The sequence below is a fragment of the Psammomys obesus genome, unplaced genomic scaffold (assembly GCF_907164565.1).
Source record: "Psammomys obesus unplaced genomic scaffold, mPsaObe1.curated_primary_1811, whole genome shotgun sequence".
In the NCBI taxonomy this organism is placed as follows: Eukaryota; Metazoa; Chordata; class Mammalia; order Rodentia; family Muridae; genus Psammomys; species Psammomys obesus.
In genome coordinates this window covers 16,519,409-16,543,298 of record NW_026596064.1, presented here as the reverse complement: position 1 = coordinate 16,543,298, position 23,890 = coordinate 16,519,409, and the positions used below count along the sequence as shown (strand labels likewise).

General features: G+C 40.7%; 1 protein-coding gene across 1 annotated transcript in view; it reads right to left on the bottom strand.

Annotated features, from left to right (window-relative positions):
* The window catches only part of Gsk3b (glycogen synthase kinase 3 beta), a 115,045-nt gene that overhangs the window by 46,444 nt on the left and 44,711 nt on the right, over positions 1–23,890 (bottom strand). The window contains exons 5-8 of the mRNA XM_055625238.1: positions 17,236–17,346; positions 12,237–12,367; positions 8,542–8,648; positions 5,799–5,896 (exon numbers count right to left, since the gene is read on the bottom strand). Of these exons, the coding sequence (XP_055481213.1) occupies positions 5,799–5,896; positions 8,542–8,648; positions 12,237–12,367; positions 17,236–17,346 (447 nt within the window). The remainder of the gene's footprint in view (positions 1–5,798; positions 5,897–8,541; positions 8,649–12,236; positions 12,368–17,235; positions 17,347–23,890) is intronic.

The following is a 23,890-nucleotide window of genomic DNA, read 5'->3' as shown; positions in this document are numbered from 1 at the left end:
CAGCAAACTAGACACAACAGAAGGAATCCCTGAATAGAAAAATCGTAAGAGAAACAAAGCTGAAGCACAGAAGGAAAAGATGAAAAAACACTTCACATTCTTTACTTAAGATGCTTGAACCCATATAGTTTTGCTTCATACTTTTTGGACTTTATGATACAAGTAATATATAAGATATCCTAGATATAAGACGAAGATTAAACAAAAAAATTCTCTTACATCTCCTATGTAACTTATCTAAGCTGAAGATAATTTTATAAAGATTTCCAATGTCCCTGCATTTTTACTGCAAACAATTGCATGAGGTCAGTGTGGTATTTGTGGCATCATGTTGGTGCTAAAACAACTTCAGATTTTCAACATTTTGTATTTCCTATGTTTGGAGTAAGAATGCTGTAGATATAAATGTGTTTTTGTTTTGGTCCCAGGTGTGGGATGTGGGACTGATTCAGATGGTCCACAGCAGCAGACTATTGGCCTCATGTGGGCTCTGAGAGGAGCTCTTTGCCAGCTGCAGACAGTTTAAATCTGAGGACTCTGGAGAGAGAATAAACACAAGAGCCCAGACAGTGGAGAGGAGAAAGAACCATGCTGCTCCTGCTTCCCCCTTGCTGCTCCTGGTTGCTGTTGTGAGACAAGAAGTTGAAGATCTACTAAATTGAGGATTGGACTGGCTCCAAGGAACCCAATGACCCTAACCAGCAGGAAACAGCTAAGAAAGAACTGTGCCCCCTCTCCCACTAACCCTTTCTCTCTCCTACATGGTGTTGGGGTGTTGGAAGGGACTGGGGTGGAGTAGGGAGAAAAAGAAACATAAATAAAAAGTTTTTTTTTAAAGTATGCCAACCTCATTCATATATATATGAATATATATGTGAATCTGTATGTATATGTATGTATACATATATATACATATGAATATATGTGCAAATATGTATGTGTCTGAGAGAAGAGTGAAGGATTGGAGGTAAAAAGAATAGAGCAAATACAAAGAAAAAACTATTTGAAAAACAACGAACTAAACAATTTTCTCTAATTGGCTAAATACCATGGATGACTCACAATCTAAGGCACTCAAGGAACCTCAACTACCATAAACAATAATGTCATGTCAAGTCACAACAGACTGATAAGTCATTACAAGGAAAACAGATGGGCATATTAAGGGTAAGTGGAAAAAAAGGTGGGGCTTTTAACTGAGCAGGGAGGATAATACAGAAGAGGGCAGAGGGAGCACTAAATAACACGAAGGATGGTAACAAAATATTTACAAAATTAAATGAAAGGGGTGGCCGGGGCTTGTCTCAGTGGTTCGGGGCACTTGGTGCTCTTAAGAAGACTGGGTTCAATTCCCAGCACCCACATGGCAGCTCACAATCATCCATAACTCCAGTCCTAGGGGATCCAAAACCCTGTTCTTCTGTTGGCGGACAACAGGCATGGACATGGTGCAAACAGATATGCAGGCAAAACACTCATATGCAGGTAGAAGAGATACTGTGTGCATACCGCAAAGGATGAGAAGATACAGATGACCGACACTCGGTTGTATGTGAGGTAGTATGTTGCTGTTATTAGTTAAAAACAGGCCATTTTCAAGAGCTGTGCTTTCAATCCTAGGTCAACCTCTAAACAACAAAATGAGGAAATACGGCTATAAAAGCCATCACAATTAATCCTTGCTGTCAGGCTCACAGAATTTGCTACAAGCAAAGAAACATATCTCTAGGCGTCTGCATGAAGATCCCGTGAGCCGGGGCTCTGGGCGAAGCATGAGGAAGAAGGCAGGCTTCTTTGGACAGCAGCAGTCACTGTTCTCTGCTTCCTGGCTGCCTCAGGCTTCTGCTACCATGTCTTCCCTACCATGACGGGACTGTGTCCTCAGACTGGGAGCCAAAACAAAACCTTCCTTACATGACTTCTGTCAGGTATACACCAGGAGCAAGGCCAATAGCTCACATCTGTAGTCCCGATACGGGGAGGCTACAGCAGAAGGACTACCAAGTCTGACAATAGATAGCGCTATGTAACAAGTTCCAGACCAGCCAGGGCTACATAACATTCCCCTATCTTGACATAAAATAAAAATAAAATAAAATGATTAAATTAAGCCAAATAGAGCCCCTAAAGCCATTGACATATTAAAAATACCAGGGCCAACAGGACTTGTACATAAATCAACAGCAGCAAAGATCAGTGTAAAAAACCAAACAAACAAAGGTGAGGTCAAAGTGCTACTACGCTGCAGTGAGCACAAGACTCCTGAAAGCATCTTGATGGAGAGCGAGGAGCTGCTGTCTACTTAAGAAGATCTAAGAGGCAGACGACAGACTGAAGCAGAGTCTAGTCACATTAGCAGCTAAGGCAGAAAACAGCATGCTAATAAAAATGAGGACAGGCTAGTGAATAAATGACACTGACAGCAGAGTAAAGTCGACGCCACAAGTAAACGGCATTGTAAAAACCACTGCAGCTCAACAGCAGGATGTCTAGTTGTCACATTAATTGTTAACAGATTTAGAGAGCATTTTACCTATTTCACTATGGCTAATGTGACGTTTTGCAATTGGACAACTTAAATTTTTTCATTTTATGGATAGCATTTTAATGAGGACCTTATCATTTCACACACAAAACAAGGCTCAGTTGGATTTTAAAAACTATCTCCAAGGAAATTTGGTGGAAGATAGCGATTCCCAAAAAATGAATACTTATTTCTGGATTTCTTAATATTGAGTCTCTCTCTGGTCCATGGCACTCACTGTCCTAGTTAGCTTTCATTACCAACCTGATGCAGCCTCCAGTCACCTGAGACGGAGGGCTCCACCGAGGAACTGCCTGAATGAGAGTGGCTTGTGCGGATGTCTCTGGGGTGCTGCCCTGACTGTCACCTGAAGTGGGAGGACCCAGCCCACTGGGGGTAGCACCACTCGCCGGGCAGGTGGTCCTGAGCTGTGTAAGACACCTCGTTAAGTGAGGATCTGCCAGGGAATCACCAAGCAGCACTCTTCCACCTCCTGGCTGTGAATGTGTTTCCTGGTTCCTATGTGCTGAGTTAGCAAGCAGGCTTGTCAACAAGTTCCTGTCCTGACTTTCCTCAGTGATGGAATGGGACCTGGAAATGTGAGCCAAATAAATTCCTTTCCCCAGAGAAACTTTTGGGCAGACTGGTTTTTTGTTTGTTTGTTTTAATCATAGAACAGAAAGGAAACTACAAATATTCACACAGTATAAGAGGAAGAGAAAATAATTCAAAATCATCACTCAAGTGGAAGTAAAATTGTAATGGAGTTTATGACCTGCCAAAAATATCTTTTCTTTTTTTCCATCATTCTATAACATCAAAAAGATGGGTAGAAAGATTCAAAGAATCTGGAATCCATCTGCTATATCCCTTCGGGATGTTTGTTCACCCCTTAAACAAAATCATTTCCTCTGGATCTGGTCCACATTTCTTAACAGTATTTTTTTTTTTTTTTTTTTTTTTACCTACTAGTTACAAATTGAGTCCCATATGGAAAACATCAAAACAGAAACTGAATTGCTATCTCCAAATAAATAAATAAACACCAGGGGGCTGGAGAGATGGCTCAGAGGTTAAGAGCACTGGTTGTTCTTCCAGAGGTCCTGAGTTCAATTCCCGTCAACCACATAGATTGAGATTTGGTACCCTCTTCTGGCTTGCACGCATACATTCAGGCAGAATACTGCATACATAATAAATAAATAAATCTTTAAAAAAAATAAATAAAATAAATAAACACCAAAGCAAAGATCTTTGAAAAGCTCTGAGAAAGGTGATTTTTCCATAGGCTTTAAAAAAATTAATTTTCTTATTTTTTTTGAGATTATAGTTATATCATCTCCCCACCTTTTCCTCTTTCCAAGCCCTCCCATGTACCCCTTTCAAATTCATGCTTTTGTTCTTCAACTGCTGTTACACACATGCACACACACACACTGCTCAGTCTGCACAATGTTACTTGTATGTATAGATGGTTGGAGATGACCATTTGGGCTGGGTACCAGTTAAGTGTGCCCTTCCCTGGGAAAGACTATTTCTCCCTCTCTCACAATTCCTTAGTTGGCTGTACTTCCTAACCCAGGGTTAAGGTCTTCTGCGCTTCCCTCCATGGCTACCTAAAAGTGACTTGAATGAGGACTACACCAATAGTCACAGCCAGGAGGTGTTAGTTGCTTTTATATGACTCAACACCAGGGGGCACCAAACTTCACCAATGGAGCTGCACATGCAGCAGGTCTTGTTTAAAGCTATGGTGGAGTAAAGAAGCCACTCCTCTACTTAAAAGTCTGCAAGGGCCTTTAACCCCCTACAATAGGGGGTTAACAGCCGTGCCCAGTGTCCACAGCTCTACATCCCTTTTTCCTGGTATACTTATATTCTACCAACCCTGTCTTTCACATCTACAAGTTGCAAATAAACACTACAGATCTGACACTTTAGGTAACTAGCATATTACCTTCCTCTTTAAATAAATAGTGGGTGCATTTCCATGTTGGAAGATGCAGCTCAATGGTTCCTTTTCTATAAAGTAGCCTTTCCAGACAGCACCACTTCCAACAGAAATCAAGCCTTTGCACAACACTTGGCTGAGATATCATCGCTTCCCTCTACTGGCCCCGGCTGTTTCCTTCCAACCTACCTTTGAGCTCCTTCAGTTCAAGATTCTGGGCACAATTCCAAAACAGAATTCTTTGCTAACTTAATACATTGTAAGACTTTTTTTTTTTTTAAATAGTAAGTGGTGTGCTGGCTGGTTTTATATCAACTTGAAACAAGCTAGTGTCGTTTGGGAAGAGGTACTCTCAATTCAGAAAGTACCTCCATAAGACTAGCCTGTAGTGAAGTCTATCATACTTTTCCATGACTGACCTGGGAGGTCCAGCGCACTGGGGGTGGTGCTTCCGCTAGGCTGCTCAAGCCATGAGGAGCAAGACTCCTCCATAAAGCTCCTCCATAGCCCCTGCTTTAGTCCCTGCCTTTAGGATCCTGCCTTGAGTTCCTGCCCTGACTTCCCTCGGTGATGGAATGTGACCTGAGAACTATAAGATGAAATAAAACACATCATCCATTTACTCAATGATGAACACAGGCTGGGTTCACGTGCTGCTTATTCCAAATGATGCTGCAATGAACACGGCAGAGTACAGCTTCCACATAATCAAGTGTCTGGGATATATACTCTCGGGAGAGGGGACTTGATCATATTTTAATTCAATTTTTCATCTTCTAAGGAACCTCCAAATATGTTCTTTATGATGTCTGTACTAATTCACATTTCCATTAACTGTATAAATGTTCTCTTCTCTCTTTGAAGAGCTAAACACTATTGTTTTTTGGTAATACCACAGGCCAGTATTGCTTTGTTTTTCTTGTATGTACTATATAAATATACCTATATATATATACACACACACATAGATATGTATGCTTTTGTGTGCTTGTCCATGGAGGCCCAGGTAGGTAGGTATCCATAATCATCCTTGATCACTACCCTACTCTATTCACTTAAGCAGGGCCTCAAGCAAACCCGGAGCTGGATGCTCTGGGTACTCTTCCTAGGCAGAGTGCTCTGGGGCTCTCTTGGTGGGAATGCCACACCCAGACAACACTCACATGGGTTTCTGGGGATCCAAAGTTTGTCCTCAGGCTTGCACAGCGAGGGCTCTAATTTCTGAATCACTTCCCTAGCCTCCTTTCCCACTGTTTTGTTTGTTTGTTTTTGGTGTATATGTATAACGTTTTTTGGTTCAAAAGTGTAATTCAACCATCTCACCTTGATTATTTCCACCAACTGATCCACACCACTGTCCCCAGGAAATATTGGTTGTCCTAGCAACAACTCAGCCAACACACAGCCTGCAGACCACACATCTGAAGAAAAAAACAAAAGGTTTGTAACACTATAATCTGAGGTGAAATGTACATTTTATTTCAATCACATAGTATTGATTATATCCAAATACGAAAATAATTTAGTCAAAAATCAGTGATGGTCTCATTCCAAATATTGTTAAAATTTTTCATAAAAGTATTCATATAATTGAACCCTTTTTTATTTTTTAGTATTTTTATAAGTATTCATCTTTTATAAATATATTTTGTGTATGAGAGAAAGAGTCAGACACAGAGACACAGACATAGAGACAGAGACTGACTCACTATGTAGCCCTGGGTTGGCTGGAATTCACAAGAGATCTGCCAGCCTCTGCTCCCTGTATACTGGGTCTAAAGGCGTGTATGCCACCACCCAACTCTTATAAATCTCACATAGCAGTAAGAAGCAAGGTTACAGATATAGCTCATCCATGAAAAAGACTTACTGCTCTTGCAGAGAACCTAGTACAAGTCCCAGCACCCACATGATGGCTCACAACCATCCTAAGAGATTCGACACCCTCTTTTGAGCTCCTCAGGGATGAAGTATGCATGTGACATGCATACATACATGTAGGCAAAACACTTAACACACATAAAACAAATTTAAAGAAAATTAAAAAGCAAGCATCTTAGATCCAAAAATGGGACAAATCCATGTTTTCTATAATGTATCAGAAGATTTGGTTGTGACTATTTTAGAATCAAACTGTCTGTATTTTTCTATTTTAGCTGACCCTGGCACAACTCAATCCAGTATCTTGTCTGTATGTGTGTATGTATGTATGTATACACACACATACACTAAATGTATACCAAACAAATAAAACACTAACCAATTATAATATCCAATGCCATTACCAAGGAAAGGGCTGAAGTTTTGCTCTTGGAGACAGCTGAGTTAATAAACATACTAAGAATGTCACCTTTCATTCCTATAGCACTTCAGCAACATTTTATCTCACTCCGCAGAGCAACTATGAAGAGCAGGCATGATGCCCACTCTACAGGTCAGAATTCAGTTACAAGCCCCGACACTGACTGGGGAGAACCATCTTGGCAGTCCTTCTCACTGGTGCGCTCACATACGCCACTACAGCCACGGAAAGACACAGCACCTCACACACTACACTTTTACCTCTTGGAAGCAGATTTCCTTAACTGTGGGCTGGAGAGCCCTCGGTGTTCTGGGCATTTTCAGAGGTCCCAGAGAGTAAAGCTACTTCCACAAAGCGTAAACAAAGTGTAAACACTGTCAGGAATGCTAACAGAATGACCTGATGTGTAAAAGCATCAGCCTCTTGGCATGAATGAAAAAAATGCTTTGGCATATTGCCCTTTCTGAAAATAAAAAGAATAATGTGCTTCTGTTCATATCAGGACAAAAATAATGTACTAAATTAGCCGCACACCCCATTACTATGGGTTTTTTTTCCCCCTAGGCGGGAAGGGGGCAGTATAATATGTACGCTTTCATTTTTATTTAGGACTGAAGAGTTCTTGTCAGAAACAACACATGAGGGGCTCGGAAGGTGGCTTTCGGGAAAGAGCTTCCTCACAGGCATCAGGACCTGAGTCTGATGTCCAGCCTCAAGTACAGGCATCAGGATAAGGATGAGCCTGCAACCCAACACTAGAGGACAAAGATGAGGTGAGGACAAGGATGCTCTCTCAGACTTACCAATCAGCCAGTCTAGCCAAATCAGTGAGGTCCAGGGTCATTAAAAGACCCTGTCTCAAAAAATATAGTGGAGAGTCATAGAGGAAGGCACCTTGATGTCAACCTCAGCTCCTCACCCCACACACAATTAAGATATGAAATAAAGTAATTGTCTCTTATCAAAACCTAGCCTAAGCTTTTATCTCGCTATTCAGACCCAGCAGGCCATGTCTTTGTGCTGACACAGCAATTGTACTAGAGCAGATAAGAAGACCAGGTCAACAAAGACTTCAGCTGTCTCTAATCTTTCCATCATTAGACATCTCCTGTGAAGCTTTCAAACAACAAGTGGGTTTAGATGAACAACTAATGAATTAAGTTGACCAAAAATTAAGTGATGGATCATGACGGCAGTTCAAAAAATAGTACTGCTCTATCAATTACAGTATTACATTTTAAAAGTAACATTACTAATTAACAAATTCTCTAAGTAGAGATTAGCTCAGAATAAATATTTCAGGAGAACTAGAAAACTAACACAGAACCCTTGAGATAGCTCAGCAGATAAAAATTGTTTCAGTGCAAGCCTGATGACATAAGTGTAAACCACAGAACCTACAGAAGGGTGGAAGGAGGTGACAGTCTCCAGAAAGCTGTCCTCTGACCTTCACATGCACACCATGCCACAGGTCTTCCTCTCATGCATCTCAATTTTTTTTTAAAGTTATAGTACTTACACTTTATTTGAATCTTTAGGGCCAAAACAAAATACATTAAGCATCTACAAATGTAAAATAATACTTTTCTAATTATACTAAAACGCACACCACAAAGTATAATGTAAACTCTAAAAGGTGGAAAAAATTAATTCTCTTTATTTCTGCAAAAGTGTATCACAGGCATGTCGTTTGCACACTGCAGAAATGATAAGTACAGGGTAGAGTAACCAGTCCCAAGCACTGTACTCAGGTGCAGTACTTACCGATACTAGACGTGTAATCAGTGGCTCCAAAGATCAACTCTGGTGCCCTATAGTACCGAGAACAGATATATGAAACATTGGGCTCTCCTCGGACCAGCTGCTTTGCACTGATGAAAAAATAAAAACAAAAAGCAATCTTTAAATCTATACCATAGGGAAACAAATACTCTTACATTCACACACCTCATGTTTATCTAAACTTCATAAGACTGCAATAATGCAACACACTTTAACTGTTTCCAACAAAAGACATACACAATTTTATCAATTTGACATGAAAAAAGCGGTTTTTAAAATGAGCATTTGTCAAGAGTTACCTAAGGAACAAAGATGAAAAATTACAAAAGGATACATATGTTGGTTTTTTTTTTTTTTCTAGTTTTCTGTCTCCTAAATTCTACTTCTGAACTGTAAAAATGACTGACAGACATGGTGGCATCCACCTTTAATTCCAGCATTCGAGATGCAGAGACAGATGAGACTCTGTAAGGTGAACGCCAGCCTGTTTTGCAGTGAGAGTTCTAGGTCAGCCAGGGCTACCCAGTGATACTCTGTCTCAAAAATAATAAATTAAATAAAGTGTAAGGATAAAGGAAAGGAAGTTAAAAAGTAGCCTAAAAAGTGAATAAATTAATACTCCTCACCTACACACCTTAAAGGAGGGGCGGAACTGGCCAAGAAACTGTTAAATTTGGATTTCTGGCTCAGGTTATGTAAGCCATGATGCATTCTGTGTAAACCTCAGTATGCATCCACATTCTAGTCAATTTACTGTATTACTAAACAAACTGCAAAATGCATTCAACTTTAAGGGAAAAAACATCACTCAGAACTGATCAACTCTGTCTGTGCGGTGCTAAGCTTATAGAGTATCAAAACTTTCCTCCTAAAGTTTTTACAGTATACATATTAAGATGAATCACAGTTAATATTTCTTAAGTCTCTCAAGATAACTCCATCCCAAGTAAGCAGGCCACTCTAGGAGCTCTTCCCACAGTAGTAGCAGACACAGGAAATAAAAACATGCAACACAATCCAACAGAAAAAAAAAAGAAAAAGATAGAAACTCTAGGGTAAAGGTACAGGAGGCAGAGATGCAGACAGGTGAAAATGGTTGTGCAATCTTAAAGTCTAGGTTTCCTTCCCCCTTGATTTACTTTTAGTCAATGATAACTCTAAACTTAATTTGTGTTCCCTTCATTTCCAGTTTAAAAATTTAACCTTCTTGGGCCCACATAAAACAACCATTTGATATATTTACAAAAGTAAGGTTTCAAACTGTTAGAAAAATCAAGAAACTTGATTAGCTTTCAGCCCACTTGATGATAGTGTTTTCTATTTTCAGAAGTGCATTTTGGGGGCTTGGGATAATGTTCCTTGACAAAGCAGCCGCCTAGGATGTGGAGTTGAAGTTCCAGTTCCCAAACAAACAAAGAGCAGGACATGGTGGCCCACTACTTAAGTCTCAGCACTCTAACTGGAGGCAGAGGCAATGAGTTTCTAGGACAGTCAGGGCTACATAGAGAAACCCTGTCTCAAACACAAAACAAACAAGGTACATTTTTAATGGAGAAAACAGTCTTAAAACAGAAATTTCACAATAAGTGAAAACTACATAACCACAAGCTTTCACAGCCTGTATGCTCTACCCTCATTACCGATGAAGCTGCCTTTTTGCTTTGCAGGTAAAAAGTTCTGAGTCTCTGCCTTGTGGTCTCAGCTAATTTGGTCCTTAGGCACCCCATCTAGCCTTTCAGCTACTGCCAGACCCTGTTTCACCTAGTTAAAAACTGATGAGAGAATAAGACTTTTGTTATGTTTCTGCACCCTAGTACCTAAGCGCATGAAGTGTCCTACCTCAGAGTTGTTAAGAATGAGCTATTTTCGCACCTGTGAAAGCTCCCTTTCAAATTTATTAGAACAAAGCTACTTTACATCCCAAAGAATCCCAGTGCTGGCATGCTCTGTCATGGTGCTGAGGACAGAAACCCTGCTGCATTCCGTGGCGCTTACTTGGCAATTACTCCCCACAGTAAGAAAACCCATCTGATTTCATACATGCAATAGGCAGCAGTGCCTCATTTCTCCTTTCAAATAAAAGCTTCAGGGGCACAGATTCGCCAGACCCACAGCCCACAAGGTGAGCGACCCCCGGGATAGGCCTGCGATTAGGAACTGTAAAACAGCACTGGTCTCCGAGGACACGCAGGGTGGGACCAAGTGAACTTACTGGCAGTACCCCACACCTGGGGGAAACATGGCTGCTGTGAAACCCCACAATTTAATCTGCAGTGTAGCGCAGAAGTCTATATAAAGAGGCAGGAATACAGATATCAGCAGGTATGAGTCACTGTATAATCTGTGGTGATAAACTGAAAAAGAAGAATTTCCAACAAGGATGAAGAAACATTAGGCTGGAGAGAATCAAGGTGTAAAGACAAATGGCTCAGAGCAAAGAGAGAAGAGTTACCACAGGTGGCTGTGGCAGAATGGAAGAAGGAGTATGAGGAGGAGCTGTCCTGTGGGGGTACAAGCTTGACTGCATGTTGGGAGGCTTATACCACTGACTACAGAAAGAGAAAGCACAAGGTTTTTTACTACTAAGTAACGGTGTATGAGCAAGAAATCGGTTTTACAAAGCAAACTTGTTAAAATATGCAAAAAGGGAGAAAGAATACAAGTTTAAATAATAGAGAAAAATACTGCTTCTCAGGATTTTATCTCACTCCTGAAATGAAGTTAAGTGTAAAGTTAAAATACGCACATAAATGCATAGTAACAATTTATTTGTAATGAAAATGGTGCATATATACACATTACATAAACACAAGCAGTACCAAAAAACAATCAATGAGAATGCAAGTTTCCCAAGCACATAATAATCCCAACGTTGGGTCCCAGGTAATCATGTATGAGATATTACACAGTGATTCAGAAATAAGCCATGTTTATGCATGCACTTGTTTGTATGCGAACAGTCACACCAGTGATTACAAACAAAAGCATACCATGCATACAGTACTGACTTGGCAGCAGCTTTCTTTTTGCACAGGGTCTCACTACATGGCTTAGCTCAGCCTCAAACTAATCATCCCCCACATTTAGTCTACTGAGCCCTTGAATTATCAGTAGTGTCACCACAGCCATCAAGCTGAAATGTTAGCACTCTGGCACTCCTGTGGAGGTCAATGGACAACTTGCAGAACCAAGTAAGTCCCAGGGATCAAAACACAATCAGCCTTGATAGCAAGTGCCTTGCCCAACTAAGCCCTCTCGCCTGCCCCTGCCTCTTCTCAGTTAGTACTTCCTAGACATCATTCTCTGCCAGATCGGACAGCTCTCATTTTCTCCCTCAGCGGCACATAAACAGTGTTCATATAGATCATAATTTATTTGGACATTTTATTGCTATTAGATATTTATAAACAATGCTATACTAAAAAAAAAAAATCTCTAAACATGTACATGGCAATATTCCTCAGAAGTTAACTGTAGGATGAAAGGTACACATTTATTATTCTGATAAACATTATCAAAGCATCCTTACAAGGAGCTCCATTAGTTTATAGTGTCTGAGTGAAGGATTACAGGGCTTAGACTACCATTGTTCATTATCAATCATTATCAATCCATTTCACAGAGCATGAGGAAAGGGGGGCATGAAGGAAGGGAAGTGAGTAAGAAAACTAGCTCACCTTCCAAAGTCACAGAGTTTTAATACAGCTGTATCAGGATCCAACAAGAGGTTCTGTGGTTTAATATCTCGATGGCAGATTCCAAAGGAATGGATATAGGCTAAACTTCTGAACAGCTGATACATATACAACTGGAATAAAGAACAGGCATTAATTCAATACTTCTGGTTTCAAACATATCTGAATCATGCAGTAAATAACATTTCCAGCAAAGCGTGTAAAGTGTTGATGACTATTAGTACAGTTTTCCCTAAACAAGTTTCATGTTATTTCTATTTAAGTTAGGAAATTAAGGTATCACAAAGCATGTATTTGTGCTATCCTTTAGTAATTTACAAAAGCATCCAGGCGTGGGACGTGGCAGCATACAACTGAGTCAGGGGGATTCCAAATTCAAAGCCCAGTTATGGCGGCACACAACAGAGGCAGGAAAATTCTCTGTTTAAGGCCTCCCTGGGCAACACCTCAGCTGCGACAGGGCTCGGGGACGGGACAGGGCTAAGGAGTAGAACACTTGCCTACACGCATAGTCCTGGGCTCCATCACCTTCACCCACTTCACTCCAGCCAGCTGGATAGATTTTTTTCACTTGACACAGATGCAGAGCTCAGGAGCTAGGCTAATTATTCTTCCTAGGGTCTTGGCTATAGAAGCATAGTCACTGTCACTTTTAGAATCATTTATTTTTCTGAAATGTTAGCCCCCAAAATCATTGACAGAGGCCTAGGAAAACTCACAGGTACAGTAAGAAATCTAATTAATTGCCTATTGAGACAGCAGTAACTCTGCTGGTAAGTAGTATTAATATACTTTAATATCCTCAGAACAATGTAGACTTCCAATGTCACTGAAAGACAGATGCCTAGGAAGATCTCTGAGTTCAAGTATCACTTGGTCTACAAAGTGAGTTCCAGGACAGCTAGAGTTAAACAGAAAAGCCCTGTTTCAAAATACACAGACACACGGCTGCCTCACTACTGACACCACTGTGACAGTAAATTGTAGTTGACAGTACTTCAAACAGCCATGAAAACAGATTTGGCCATGTCTTTAAGGGCGTTTCTAGACTGAGAAGAGAAAACCCATCCTAAACATGGGCCGCACTGTTCAATGGGCTAGGTCCCTGGACTCAATGAAAGAAAGAGAGCTCATGCACCATATCCTCTCTGGATGTGGCCAGCTGCCCGATGCTCCCTCACCATGCCTTCCCTCCCATGATGCTCTGCGTCCTCTACAATGACTGAGCCAAAAATAGACCCTTCCTTCCTTGAGTTGCCTTTGCCTGGAATTTTGTCAGAGCAAGCCTGGCCTTGATTGTGTCATCTTCCTGTCTTACTCCAAAGTGTTAAGATTATAGACATGTGCCACCTTATCCAGCCTGACTCACTTTAAATTGTTTCTGAGCTCTACTCCCCAGTTAGTAGCATGGAAATAATTTCTGTAATGATTCAAATAAAAAAATGCTATTGTCTAATAAAAAATAAAAAGATACTATCTTTTTAGACTATATTGCTAAGGACGGGCATTATTTAAGCTAACATGAAGTCTACTTTCCTTCAGAGGTGTGAGGAAAACTGCTAAGCTGGACATGTTAGCAGTACATGATTAAAGTTAATTTAAAACAAGCTACAACAGTTAAAGCCTTCTTCAAAGTGAAGCATGACAAAAATGTGTACATAAGATCTTCAATGTCAGCATTTTGGATTAAATGAGAAGTAAAGCATTTAGGTAGCTATTAATCTTTATAAAAGGCTTTGTGATTCTATTATTGTATCACTGTTCATTTATAGAATCAATTTGTAAGTTCTAAAGCTTACTCTAGGAGCGTAACTCATTACCACCAACAAATGATCTATAACCAAGTGACTTCATAAGCATCAATTTACCAAAGCAAAGAGTCAACTGTTTCACAATATTAATATTTAGATTAACAAGTCAAAGAAGTTTTCTCTCCCCCCACCAAAAAAATGTTTATAGTTAATCTAAAGATATCTCCTCTATTGCTGTTCTTTTCATTTTGCTTTTAAAAGTTAAGTTTAATAATGAAATGAGATTTGCATATTTTTTGCTTTGTTCTTCTTTGTAAAATTGCACTTATATGAAAGTTGAAAGACTTCCTGCACTACAGTGAGCAAAAGAAAACAGCAGCAAAAACAACTCTGTATGCTAGACACCATCCCAAGGCTACACACATGATTTCACTTAATCCTTACAATAACTTCATGTAAACATTTCTCATTACTCATTTAAATACAAAGTAGAAGTAGCAGGAAAGAGTAGCTTGGCCGATATCACCTTGTAATACTTTACAATGGTCTGGGTAATTGATTAGTCCTCTTTTAGCTATAATATCTTTATTTTGCCAAATTAAAAGGTTTCGTTTAGGTTTATCTTATTTGTATGATTGGTTTGCCTGTATAATGGTACACATACATACATACATACATACATACATACATACAAACAAACCACTCATAAAATAAAGTATCTTTGCTGGTTTGTGGTGGTGCAAATCTCCCAGCCCTCAGTAAGGCAGGCAGTTATCTGAGTTCAAGGCTAGCCTAATCTACACAGTAAGACCATGTCTTAGGGAGGGCGGCAGGAGAAAGAAAAGGAAGGAAAAATGAAGAAAGACAGACAGGAAAGCAGGCAGGTGAAAGGAGAAAGGAAGAAGAAATAAGACTGATTCCTAAACCTGAATTGATTCCTAAATATGAGGCTGCATATAATTCAGTAGTGGGGGCGCTTGCCTACATATAAAGGCCCTAGGTTCAATCCCTTATTATTGCCAGGAGAAAAAAAAGCCAAAATAACAAAGGCTATTTGATATATAGCAGATTTATTCAACTCGCCCTAACAATAAGTCAAGTATACTTTTTTCCCATTTGTTTTATTAATCCTTGCAGTTACTCTGAGAAACATTTTTACATAAGAGGAAATTATGGATTGATGTACCCAGTTTGAGCAGTTTTACGCTCTTAAACCTAATGAAGTCCAATGTCTTCTTTTGTGTGCAACAACATCTATTTAAGACAAATAACAGAGTAGGAGAGGGGATGATAAGAACAAAGTCATACATATGAAAATGGCATGCAGAAACCCATTACTTGGAATGCTAACTTTAAAGTTAATAAAAAGGTCAAATAACAGAATTTTGTTTTATTATTCATGAAAATACACCTAGCTCTCTATGCATTTATACCTTTACCTTGAACAATTTTTAAACTAAAAAATTGGCTGGCTATGATGGCTCCTTTAACCCCAGCGCTCAGGAGGCAGGGGCAGGCAGATTTTTCTGAGTTTGATGCTAGCCTGGTCTACAGAGAGAGTTCCAGGACAGCCAAGGCTAAACAGAGAAACCCTATCTCAGGGGGGAAAAAAAATCTCTGTTATTATTAGCCTTCCACACTGCCTGCTGCATTGCCTGCTGCTAGAATCTGATAGATAGATAGATAGATAGATAGATAGATAGATAGATAGATAGATAGGCAGGCAGATAGAGGACAGAAAGAGGGGGCAAATTCTGTTCCAGGAAAAATCTGGACCCCTTCTGGAATTATGCATACCATTTTAACTCATGAATAATCTTCCTCTCCATTAAAGTGTGGGCATAAAATGAGTTATTCAAGATCCCTGAGGAGACTGTGCAGAAGCCCAGCTTCCTCTTGAATGCACCACTCCCTCCTGTCAGCTGTGCACCTACCAGACCCCTCCCTGCTTTACAGTCTGGTCAGGAGAAGGTGGAAGCACTGTGACTGTTACTCCAGACAGCTCCACACCAAGTGTGGGATACAGTAAGTCAGTGATTATACTGCTGTAGCTGAGAAATAGAGAAACATTCACACAAAACACTAGTGGACAGCACAGCTAATAAAAATGTTTCTAACTAAATTCGGTAACACTCACAGCCTCAGCGCTCAAGAGGCTGAAGCAGGAAGATACAAGTATCAAAAGTTCCAGGCCAGTCTGAGCTACAGGTGAAGACCTGGTCCATCCCCCCCATCTCACACCTAAGAAGAGAAAAACTATGTGTCTAACCATCCGTCACAACTGTAATTAGGACTGCACTATACAAGTTACTAGCTACTGTGACATTAGTTCCCTTAAAAAAAAAAAAAGTGCATTAATATTAGAGAAGACCAAACACTAAATATCTGTTTATGTTTAAAATTGACGAAAGTTTAAATTTCTACAACGGCTGTAATAAATATGCCGACAAATGATAGTAAAGCATTAAAAATGAATACTATAAATTTACTCAGTGGGTTCCTGTTTTGGTGTGTAGCACAATGAAGACACTGAAAACTAAAACGAATGCCATGGGGTTGGTTAAGAGTAGTTGCTGTACAAAAACATGAAAATTCCATCTTGAAACTCTAGTACCCACGTACAAAGTTGTACTAGGCGCACCTGCCTGCCAGTCACTGCGGCTTTGGGTGGGAAGGGAGACCCGGAAAATCCCAAACTATGAGCTTATCTAAGGTTCAGGAAGAGATCTCTTCTGGCATCCTCCCTTGGCCTTCAGCTGTGCACACCTCCCCACCCTGCACTACACACACAGAGGTACGGATAACACAATTAAAATCCACTACTGTGATTGCTTCACTAGCTTGTGTCAGAACATCTATTTCAATTAATTTATCTCATGTGCCTATGTGTACGTGTACATGAAGTGTGTGAGGCAGGCACACATGGCCCAGCATGCATGTGGAGAACGAGAGGAGAACTTGATGGAGCCGGTTCTCTTCTACCTTTATATGTAGGTTCTAGGAATAGAATTCAAGTCACCAGTCCTGCACTGCAAGCACCTTTATCTGCTGCAGAGCAGTGAAAGCTTTAAAAAGGTTTTAAAACCGCTTAAGAACTTAACAAAGTTTAGCATTTGCTGTTTTTCCAAGGAGTAAACACAGTGTCGATAGAATTGAAACACCCCCACACACACACCCCCAAGGCCCATGTTAAAAGGCTGTGAACTGGAGGCTGCCCCGCTGTTACATACCTTGACATAGATCACAGGGAGTGTTTGTTTGGCTCGACTGTAGTGTCTGGCCACTCTGTACACTGTTTCCGGAACGTAGTCCAGCACCAGGTTAAGGTAGACCTCATCTTTCTGTAAGGTTTTTAAGAATGAAAGAAAAAAAAGCAGATTAGAGACTGACCTTAAGCATTCAAATTAGAGCAATTCTCTATACATGCACTCACTGAGATTTTTAAAGAAAAGCTTCATATGGTTAACTCTAATCACACAAAGTTACTTTTGGACACAAGCAGGAGTGCCCAAGCGCATCTAGCATACTTTAGAATCCCAGTGTGGTCAGGGTCCTCATCACGTGCGTAGCAGGTGCTATGACAGCACATCATTTATCACAGTCTCATTATTATTTTCTAGCCTATCAAGGATGATGGCTTAAAGATGGTGTTGAGTCAAAAGCCAAGAACTCAGATTGCTGGCCCTGCTGCCAACTAGTGTATGTAAGTGACTCTCTGCCTTGGCTTCCGTTCAACCCACAGAAAAGGCTGAGCTAGGTATTCTTCGAAATGCTTTAGCCTCCACATAAACATTGTGTTTGCCTGACAAGACGAAAATTTATAGATCACTAATATGTGAAACAAAACTTATGGTAATGAGATCATATCCACAAGCTTATCAACTGGTCTCGAGTGTAAGTTTCTCTTTTTAGCAGCATAAAGGCAGGGGTTTAATGTCAGTCAAGAGAGAGAAAGGAGTTACAGCCAAATAGAAAAGAGGACACTGCATTAGCCACACTCTGGTCTCTGAGCAGCACCGGTTAGGTAAACTGAGGCAGAAAAGTGAAGGTAAGGATTACTGTTGGCTACTGAGCGCTGACACTGCGGGTGAATACTCACAATCCCACCTATCAAACCCAAGGGAAGGACTTCAGTGTCAGCATTTATGGTGCATGTCCTACAGGTCAAAGCTGCGACAGGAGGGGAGGGAGGGTGCAGGTACAAGTGTGACTCATTCCTTTAGTCAAACTAAGACCAGGTGTAGTTTCTTTTCTCACCTATTTAAGGGAAGTATGAGACCAACAGAGAGAGAACTGTATTCAAGCTATGAGTTCAAAGTACTCCACAGAGCTCAAGAAACCTTTTTGTTATCTTCCCCTTTGATGGTCTTCCTCCTTCCATAGCCAATTAGAATACTAAGGCTTGTCACTCTTACCAGCACAGGGCTAAGCAACAATGATAACAGCCTGCTGGTTAGCTTTATAAAGAAAGTTTAACTACAACACAGCTATACCCCATCAATTAAACACTGTCCTTTCCTATTTGGGGATTAAAATGATAGAGTCAAGTAGTTGTGACAGTGACTGGGTGACTTGCAAAACTTATTAAAGAAAAAACGTGTGTGCTTTTCATAACTCTGGTGTATTCAGCTTTATGCACGGTCCAGCTAAACTCAAAAGCAACAACGACTACAAAGAAACTTTAATTGTGTTGACTGACCTCATATTAAAATCATCGTCAATAAGTTAAGCTGGGGTTGAAATGAGGAGAGAGATAGATTCTATCTTGCTTTTAATACCTAAGGTCCCCATTAAGAATGTTGCATTTGGGTAATGGTGGGGCATGTCAGCACTGGCTTAAACCCAGTACCAGCCAGGTAGATCCAGAAGGATACCTGCAAGTTCTGATCTACAAAGTGAGTCCAGGACAGCCAGGGCTACACAGAGAGAGCCTGCCTTAAAAGGGGCGGGGGGGGGGGGGGGAGGGGGGGGGGGAAGGGGAGAGGACAAGGGCTGGAGAAATGGCTCAGTAATTAAGAGTAGTGTCTGCTCTTCCAGAGAATCTGGGTTCAATTCCAGCACCTACATGGCAGCTCACAACTGTCTGTAACTTCAAGTTCCAAGCTCACAAAGGAATACATGCAGGCAAAGCACCAATGCCCATTGAATGAATGAGATTTGGGGTTTAGGCTGAACGTGAAGGTGCATGCCTTTAATCCCAGGAGGTGGAGCTCTATAAGGCCAAGCCAGTCATGGATAAACAGTGAGCCCCTGACTTGAAAGGAGTGGGGGAAAATGAGAGGATACATGGTGGGGGTTCCTAGGCTCCAAAGTGAGCATAAAGCACAGAAGAGACAAAAAGAAGTTGATTTATTAATTCTGACCAAATAGCTCCTATGTTTGCTCTTACAAAACTTGTGAAAGAAAGGGGGAAAGCTGCCATGCATGACTCAAAGCAAGGCACTGCCAATGCAAAATCATGGTAGGGCTCCTTGTTCTGTATTTTTACTGGTTAAAAGAGATATAAACACCTTTGCATATTGAGAAGCTGGGATTAAAACTGTAAGGGAAAACTAGTGAAACAGGGTTCTAGCAGTACAGCAGTTCTCAGCCTGTGAGGTGTGGCTCCTACAGGTCAATCTGTGACAACGAAAATGCATCCTGAAATCAGACATTTACAGTACGAGTAACAGTAGCAACATTATAGTTATGAAGTAGCAACAAAAATAATTTTATGGTTGTGGTCACTACAACATGAGAAACTGTATGAAAGGGTTGCAGCATTAGAAAGGTTGAGGGCCACTGCTCTAGAACACTGTGAAGTGAAAACAAGAACACAGAGAGGTGTAACAAAACTTCAAAAGGCCCTGAAGTCTGAAACATTTTGAGAATCAACATGACATTACAAACAGGTAAATTCTATAAATCATCTCATAGGAAGGGCTGGTCACAGTCAGAACAGGTAGGTGGATAAGTAGGGTGGCATATGCTCTCCAGTTACTCAGGAGTAGAGTAGAGACTACTTGAATCCAGGACTTCCTCAAAAGAGAGAGAGATGCTCAGTGGTTAAGAGCACTTGTTCTTGGTTTTATTCCCAACCCCCACATGACCGCTCACAATTGTCTGTAACTGGTTCAAGGAGATGCAGTGACCTCTTCTGGCCTTCTCAAGTACCAAGCACGTAAGTGGTGCGCAGACATGCAAACAGGAAAAACACTCATATACATAAAATAAAATTTAAATTAAAAACCACAGAAAACTGAGCAAAAAATAAACACACCAGCAAACAACCACCACCACTATCAAAAAAAGCACAGAAAACACAGGTGTGGTGAAATTTGTATAAAATTAATGCCAGATTACATTTCTGAGGCATATGTGAAACTTAAATGCATTCTGTGTTTAGATTCAGAGGCCACTCTCAAAATATCACACAATGTAATAGACTAAAGTCATACAACTTCCAAAATCCAATAGTCCAGGGTCCCAAAGCTCAAATAAGAGAAATTCAACTTTGTAATTAGGACCCAGGCACAGTGGACCTCAGAAGTTAGAAGGATTAACACAGATATCAAAACCGTTACTTAGAAGATTGTACCTGTTTCTAAAATGTATTTGACAATGTTTATCATAACACACTTATGAGCAACCCAGAAATATGGATAACACTAGATTACAGCATTTGCTAATGAATCAACCTACGGAGGAGGAACACAAAAATGAAGGATGAGCAGGGTGTGGTGGTGCATGCCTGTAATCCCAGTGCCCTGGGAAGCAGAAGCAGACAGATCACTGTGAGTTCGAGGCCAGCATGGTCTACAAAGTGAGTCCAGTACAGCCAAGGCCACACAAGGAAACCCTACGTCAAAAAGCCAAAAAAGAAGGATGAAAGTAGAATGATCAATGGAGGCTTCTGGTTGTAAGGTTCCAAGCCTGTCCTTCAGAAATGTTGTTTGGATCTGGGCTTTTAATTGTTTATAATGTACTATTGGGATCTCAATCCACCTCCCAACCCCCAATGACTCATATACTAAACAGTACTGGGAGGTTCTGAAAACATTAGCAAGTAGACCAAGATGGAGGAAGCAGGTCACTGAGGAGAGTCTTTAAAGCATATGCTTCATCTCTGCTTCCTTGCAGGCCATTGCACATCATGCAATGCCTTTAGTCCATCTCCAAAAGTCTCCACTGCAGTAACACTTCTAACACTGTTCCAGGTTCCAAATCCAGCCTCCTGAGCCTCAGACCACAGTATGAGCAACAAGCCCTGTGAAATCAAAAGCAAATTCTATTCTCTTAATACACAATAGTGGGACAGGCAAAGGTTACAGTTCTGTCACAAAGGGGAAGAATAGCAGAAAACCAAACAAGGATGAGATTAAGTTTTAGCCCTAGGATATTTATGACCTCTCCTTCCATCATACCTCTCCACAATGGTATTTTCAGACTGTTAAAGGCCTTATCAAAACTAACAACCTGAAAAACCAGCTGACATTGTCAAAACCTCTTAAATTGAAATAATTTAAATTGTTTTCCTCATATATTTTTGTCATGCCAGTGTTTTGAGAGCTAACACCAGGTATGATTTCATTTATTAGAGGTTTGAAGAAGCAAACCTCCACAATGCCTACAATGGTTAAGTGACAAATGTAAAGGTATAGCCAGACTATGTAATACAAAGAGGAACAGTAGACTGTAAATCAGTGTATGACCTAACTGAGCGCATTCATAAACAATTCACAAAATGTGCTAACCCAATAAAAGCACGAGGAGGCAGATCCGACAGTCAGCCTGCAATCTCTCATTCTAACCACCCACGTAAAACGGACAACACTAACAAGAATGGCTTAGAATAGAAGACCGAGGATGGACTGAAAGGCCTCTAACAGGTCAAACTGACAATTTAACGAGGTAGAAAGCCTTATAATGAAAATTCAGAACATCAATATACAAAGACAGAGCAGACAAAATCAAGATCAAACTTGACAGTCATCTGGAAAGTAAAAGATAGGTATAACTAAACAGAACTGAGGAGGAATCAATGAGGTGTTTTCCTCATGAAACACATGAGACTCAGCAGAAGTGCTATGTTCAGACTGATACAGACAGCCCACTCTGCTCTGTACAGTCTAGGCCTCATTACAAATACTGACAAAAAAAAAAAAAAATCCCTTTCCTAGGCAGCAGTTTAACAAAGCAGTATGCATCAAAGGGAAGAAAATAAAATGTCGACTAGAGGGTCAATACTCCATTTATTATACTATAAGAAACATGGACACTTAAAAAATGTTTTTCTTACATTTAAATGTTTTAATATAAATAATCACAGTATTAACCCCTGAAGTGAGAGTATTCAATCCCAGAAAACATGTAGAAAAAGAGTGATATTTCACATTCTCAAAGTGGTTTGTTCTTTTTAAAATTTTTTTCTTTTTGAGGTTCTTGTAAAGATATATGTAACAGTAGTTCAGAAAGAAAGAAGGGTCAGGATTCTCCACTTCTGACACTTGTAATTTTCTGAAACTCAGGTTTACTATAATTTCAAATCTCCTGTGAGTTGCCAGAAAAGTCAGCAATTGGATGTAAATTAAAGTCGATGACATAAATACACACAAAGAATACAGCCTCAAATGCAGCTCACCAGCACAAGAAAGAGCCGACCTGCTGCTGCCGGGACTCCAGCCCTGCCTTAGGATCCACTGCAAGAGCCCTCTCCTATGGCGTGGATCTTACTGAAAAACTGACAACAACACAGTGTGTAATTTTTAGAGCACTTCTCCACAGTGGCTCAGTTCCCTGTTCATCACTACTCCCTGACCACCAACATTCGGTCCTCCGTGGATGTCAAGTTCAAGCTATATCACTTGGAGCTTTAAATGGTATGGCTTAACACCATTTAACAGCAGCAGCACAGGGACAGGGGCAGACTGCAGCTTATCATTGTAAAACAGATAGCATTAAAATGGTCCTATGCCCAGATGACTTGTGAGGTCAAAGAAATAAAACAGCTTGAGGCTGAAGCTTTGAATAGATATGATATCATTCTAAAATGTTCATGGGAAGCAAAGCAACAATTCAGAGCTTAGTAATAAGATAGCCAACCCAGCATTATGGCAGCCCTGCATTCTCAGAATTGGTGTTGGAAATTTAGTTGGCAAAAAACTTCTAAGCAGTTGTCCTTCCTCTGATGGGTTGCACAGGGCTAGCAAAGGAGAGGCACTGTGGCAATAGTAAAATGGTGTAAGGATTAATGGGAAATCTTTTTGCTCGGGAAGCTGTGGGACAAGATAGAAAAGGAAGATGCTGCTGCAGTTTGAGTGAGCAATGTCGCCTTAGGCTTCTGTGTTGGACAGCTGGTCCCCAGCTGGTGACACAGTAAGGAAAGTTATGGAACTAGGAGGTGGAGCCTGGAGTAGGCACACCACCAGAGGCTTAAGAGCCTGACCCCAGTTTCCGTTCTCCTCTTTCTGTTTCCTGGGTACAGATGAAATGGAATCCCTTTGCCTCCTAGGTGCTAGACTGTTTCCTCCTGCTCACATCTTCCAGGCCACCAGGGATGGTTCCCCTCTTTATCTGTACGCCAGAATAAACTGTTTCTCTCCTGTGCTGTTTTTTTGCCAGGGTACCGGGCCCTCTACATCAGCAACAGAAAAGAGGGTAGCACAGAAGACAAACACCTAACAAAAAAGGAGACAAGCATCAAAAAATAACTATCAAAATTACCAATACTTAGCCGGGTGGTGGTAGCACATGCCTTGAATCCCTGCACTTGGGAGGCAGAGGCAGGTGGATCTCTGAGTTTGAGGCCAGCCTGGTGTACATAGCTGGCTCCGGCATAGCTATAGGCAGAACTACACACACACACACACACACACACACACACACACACACACACACACACACACA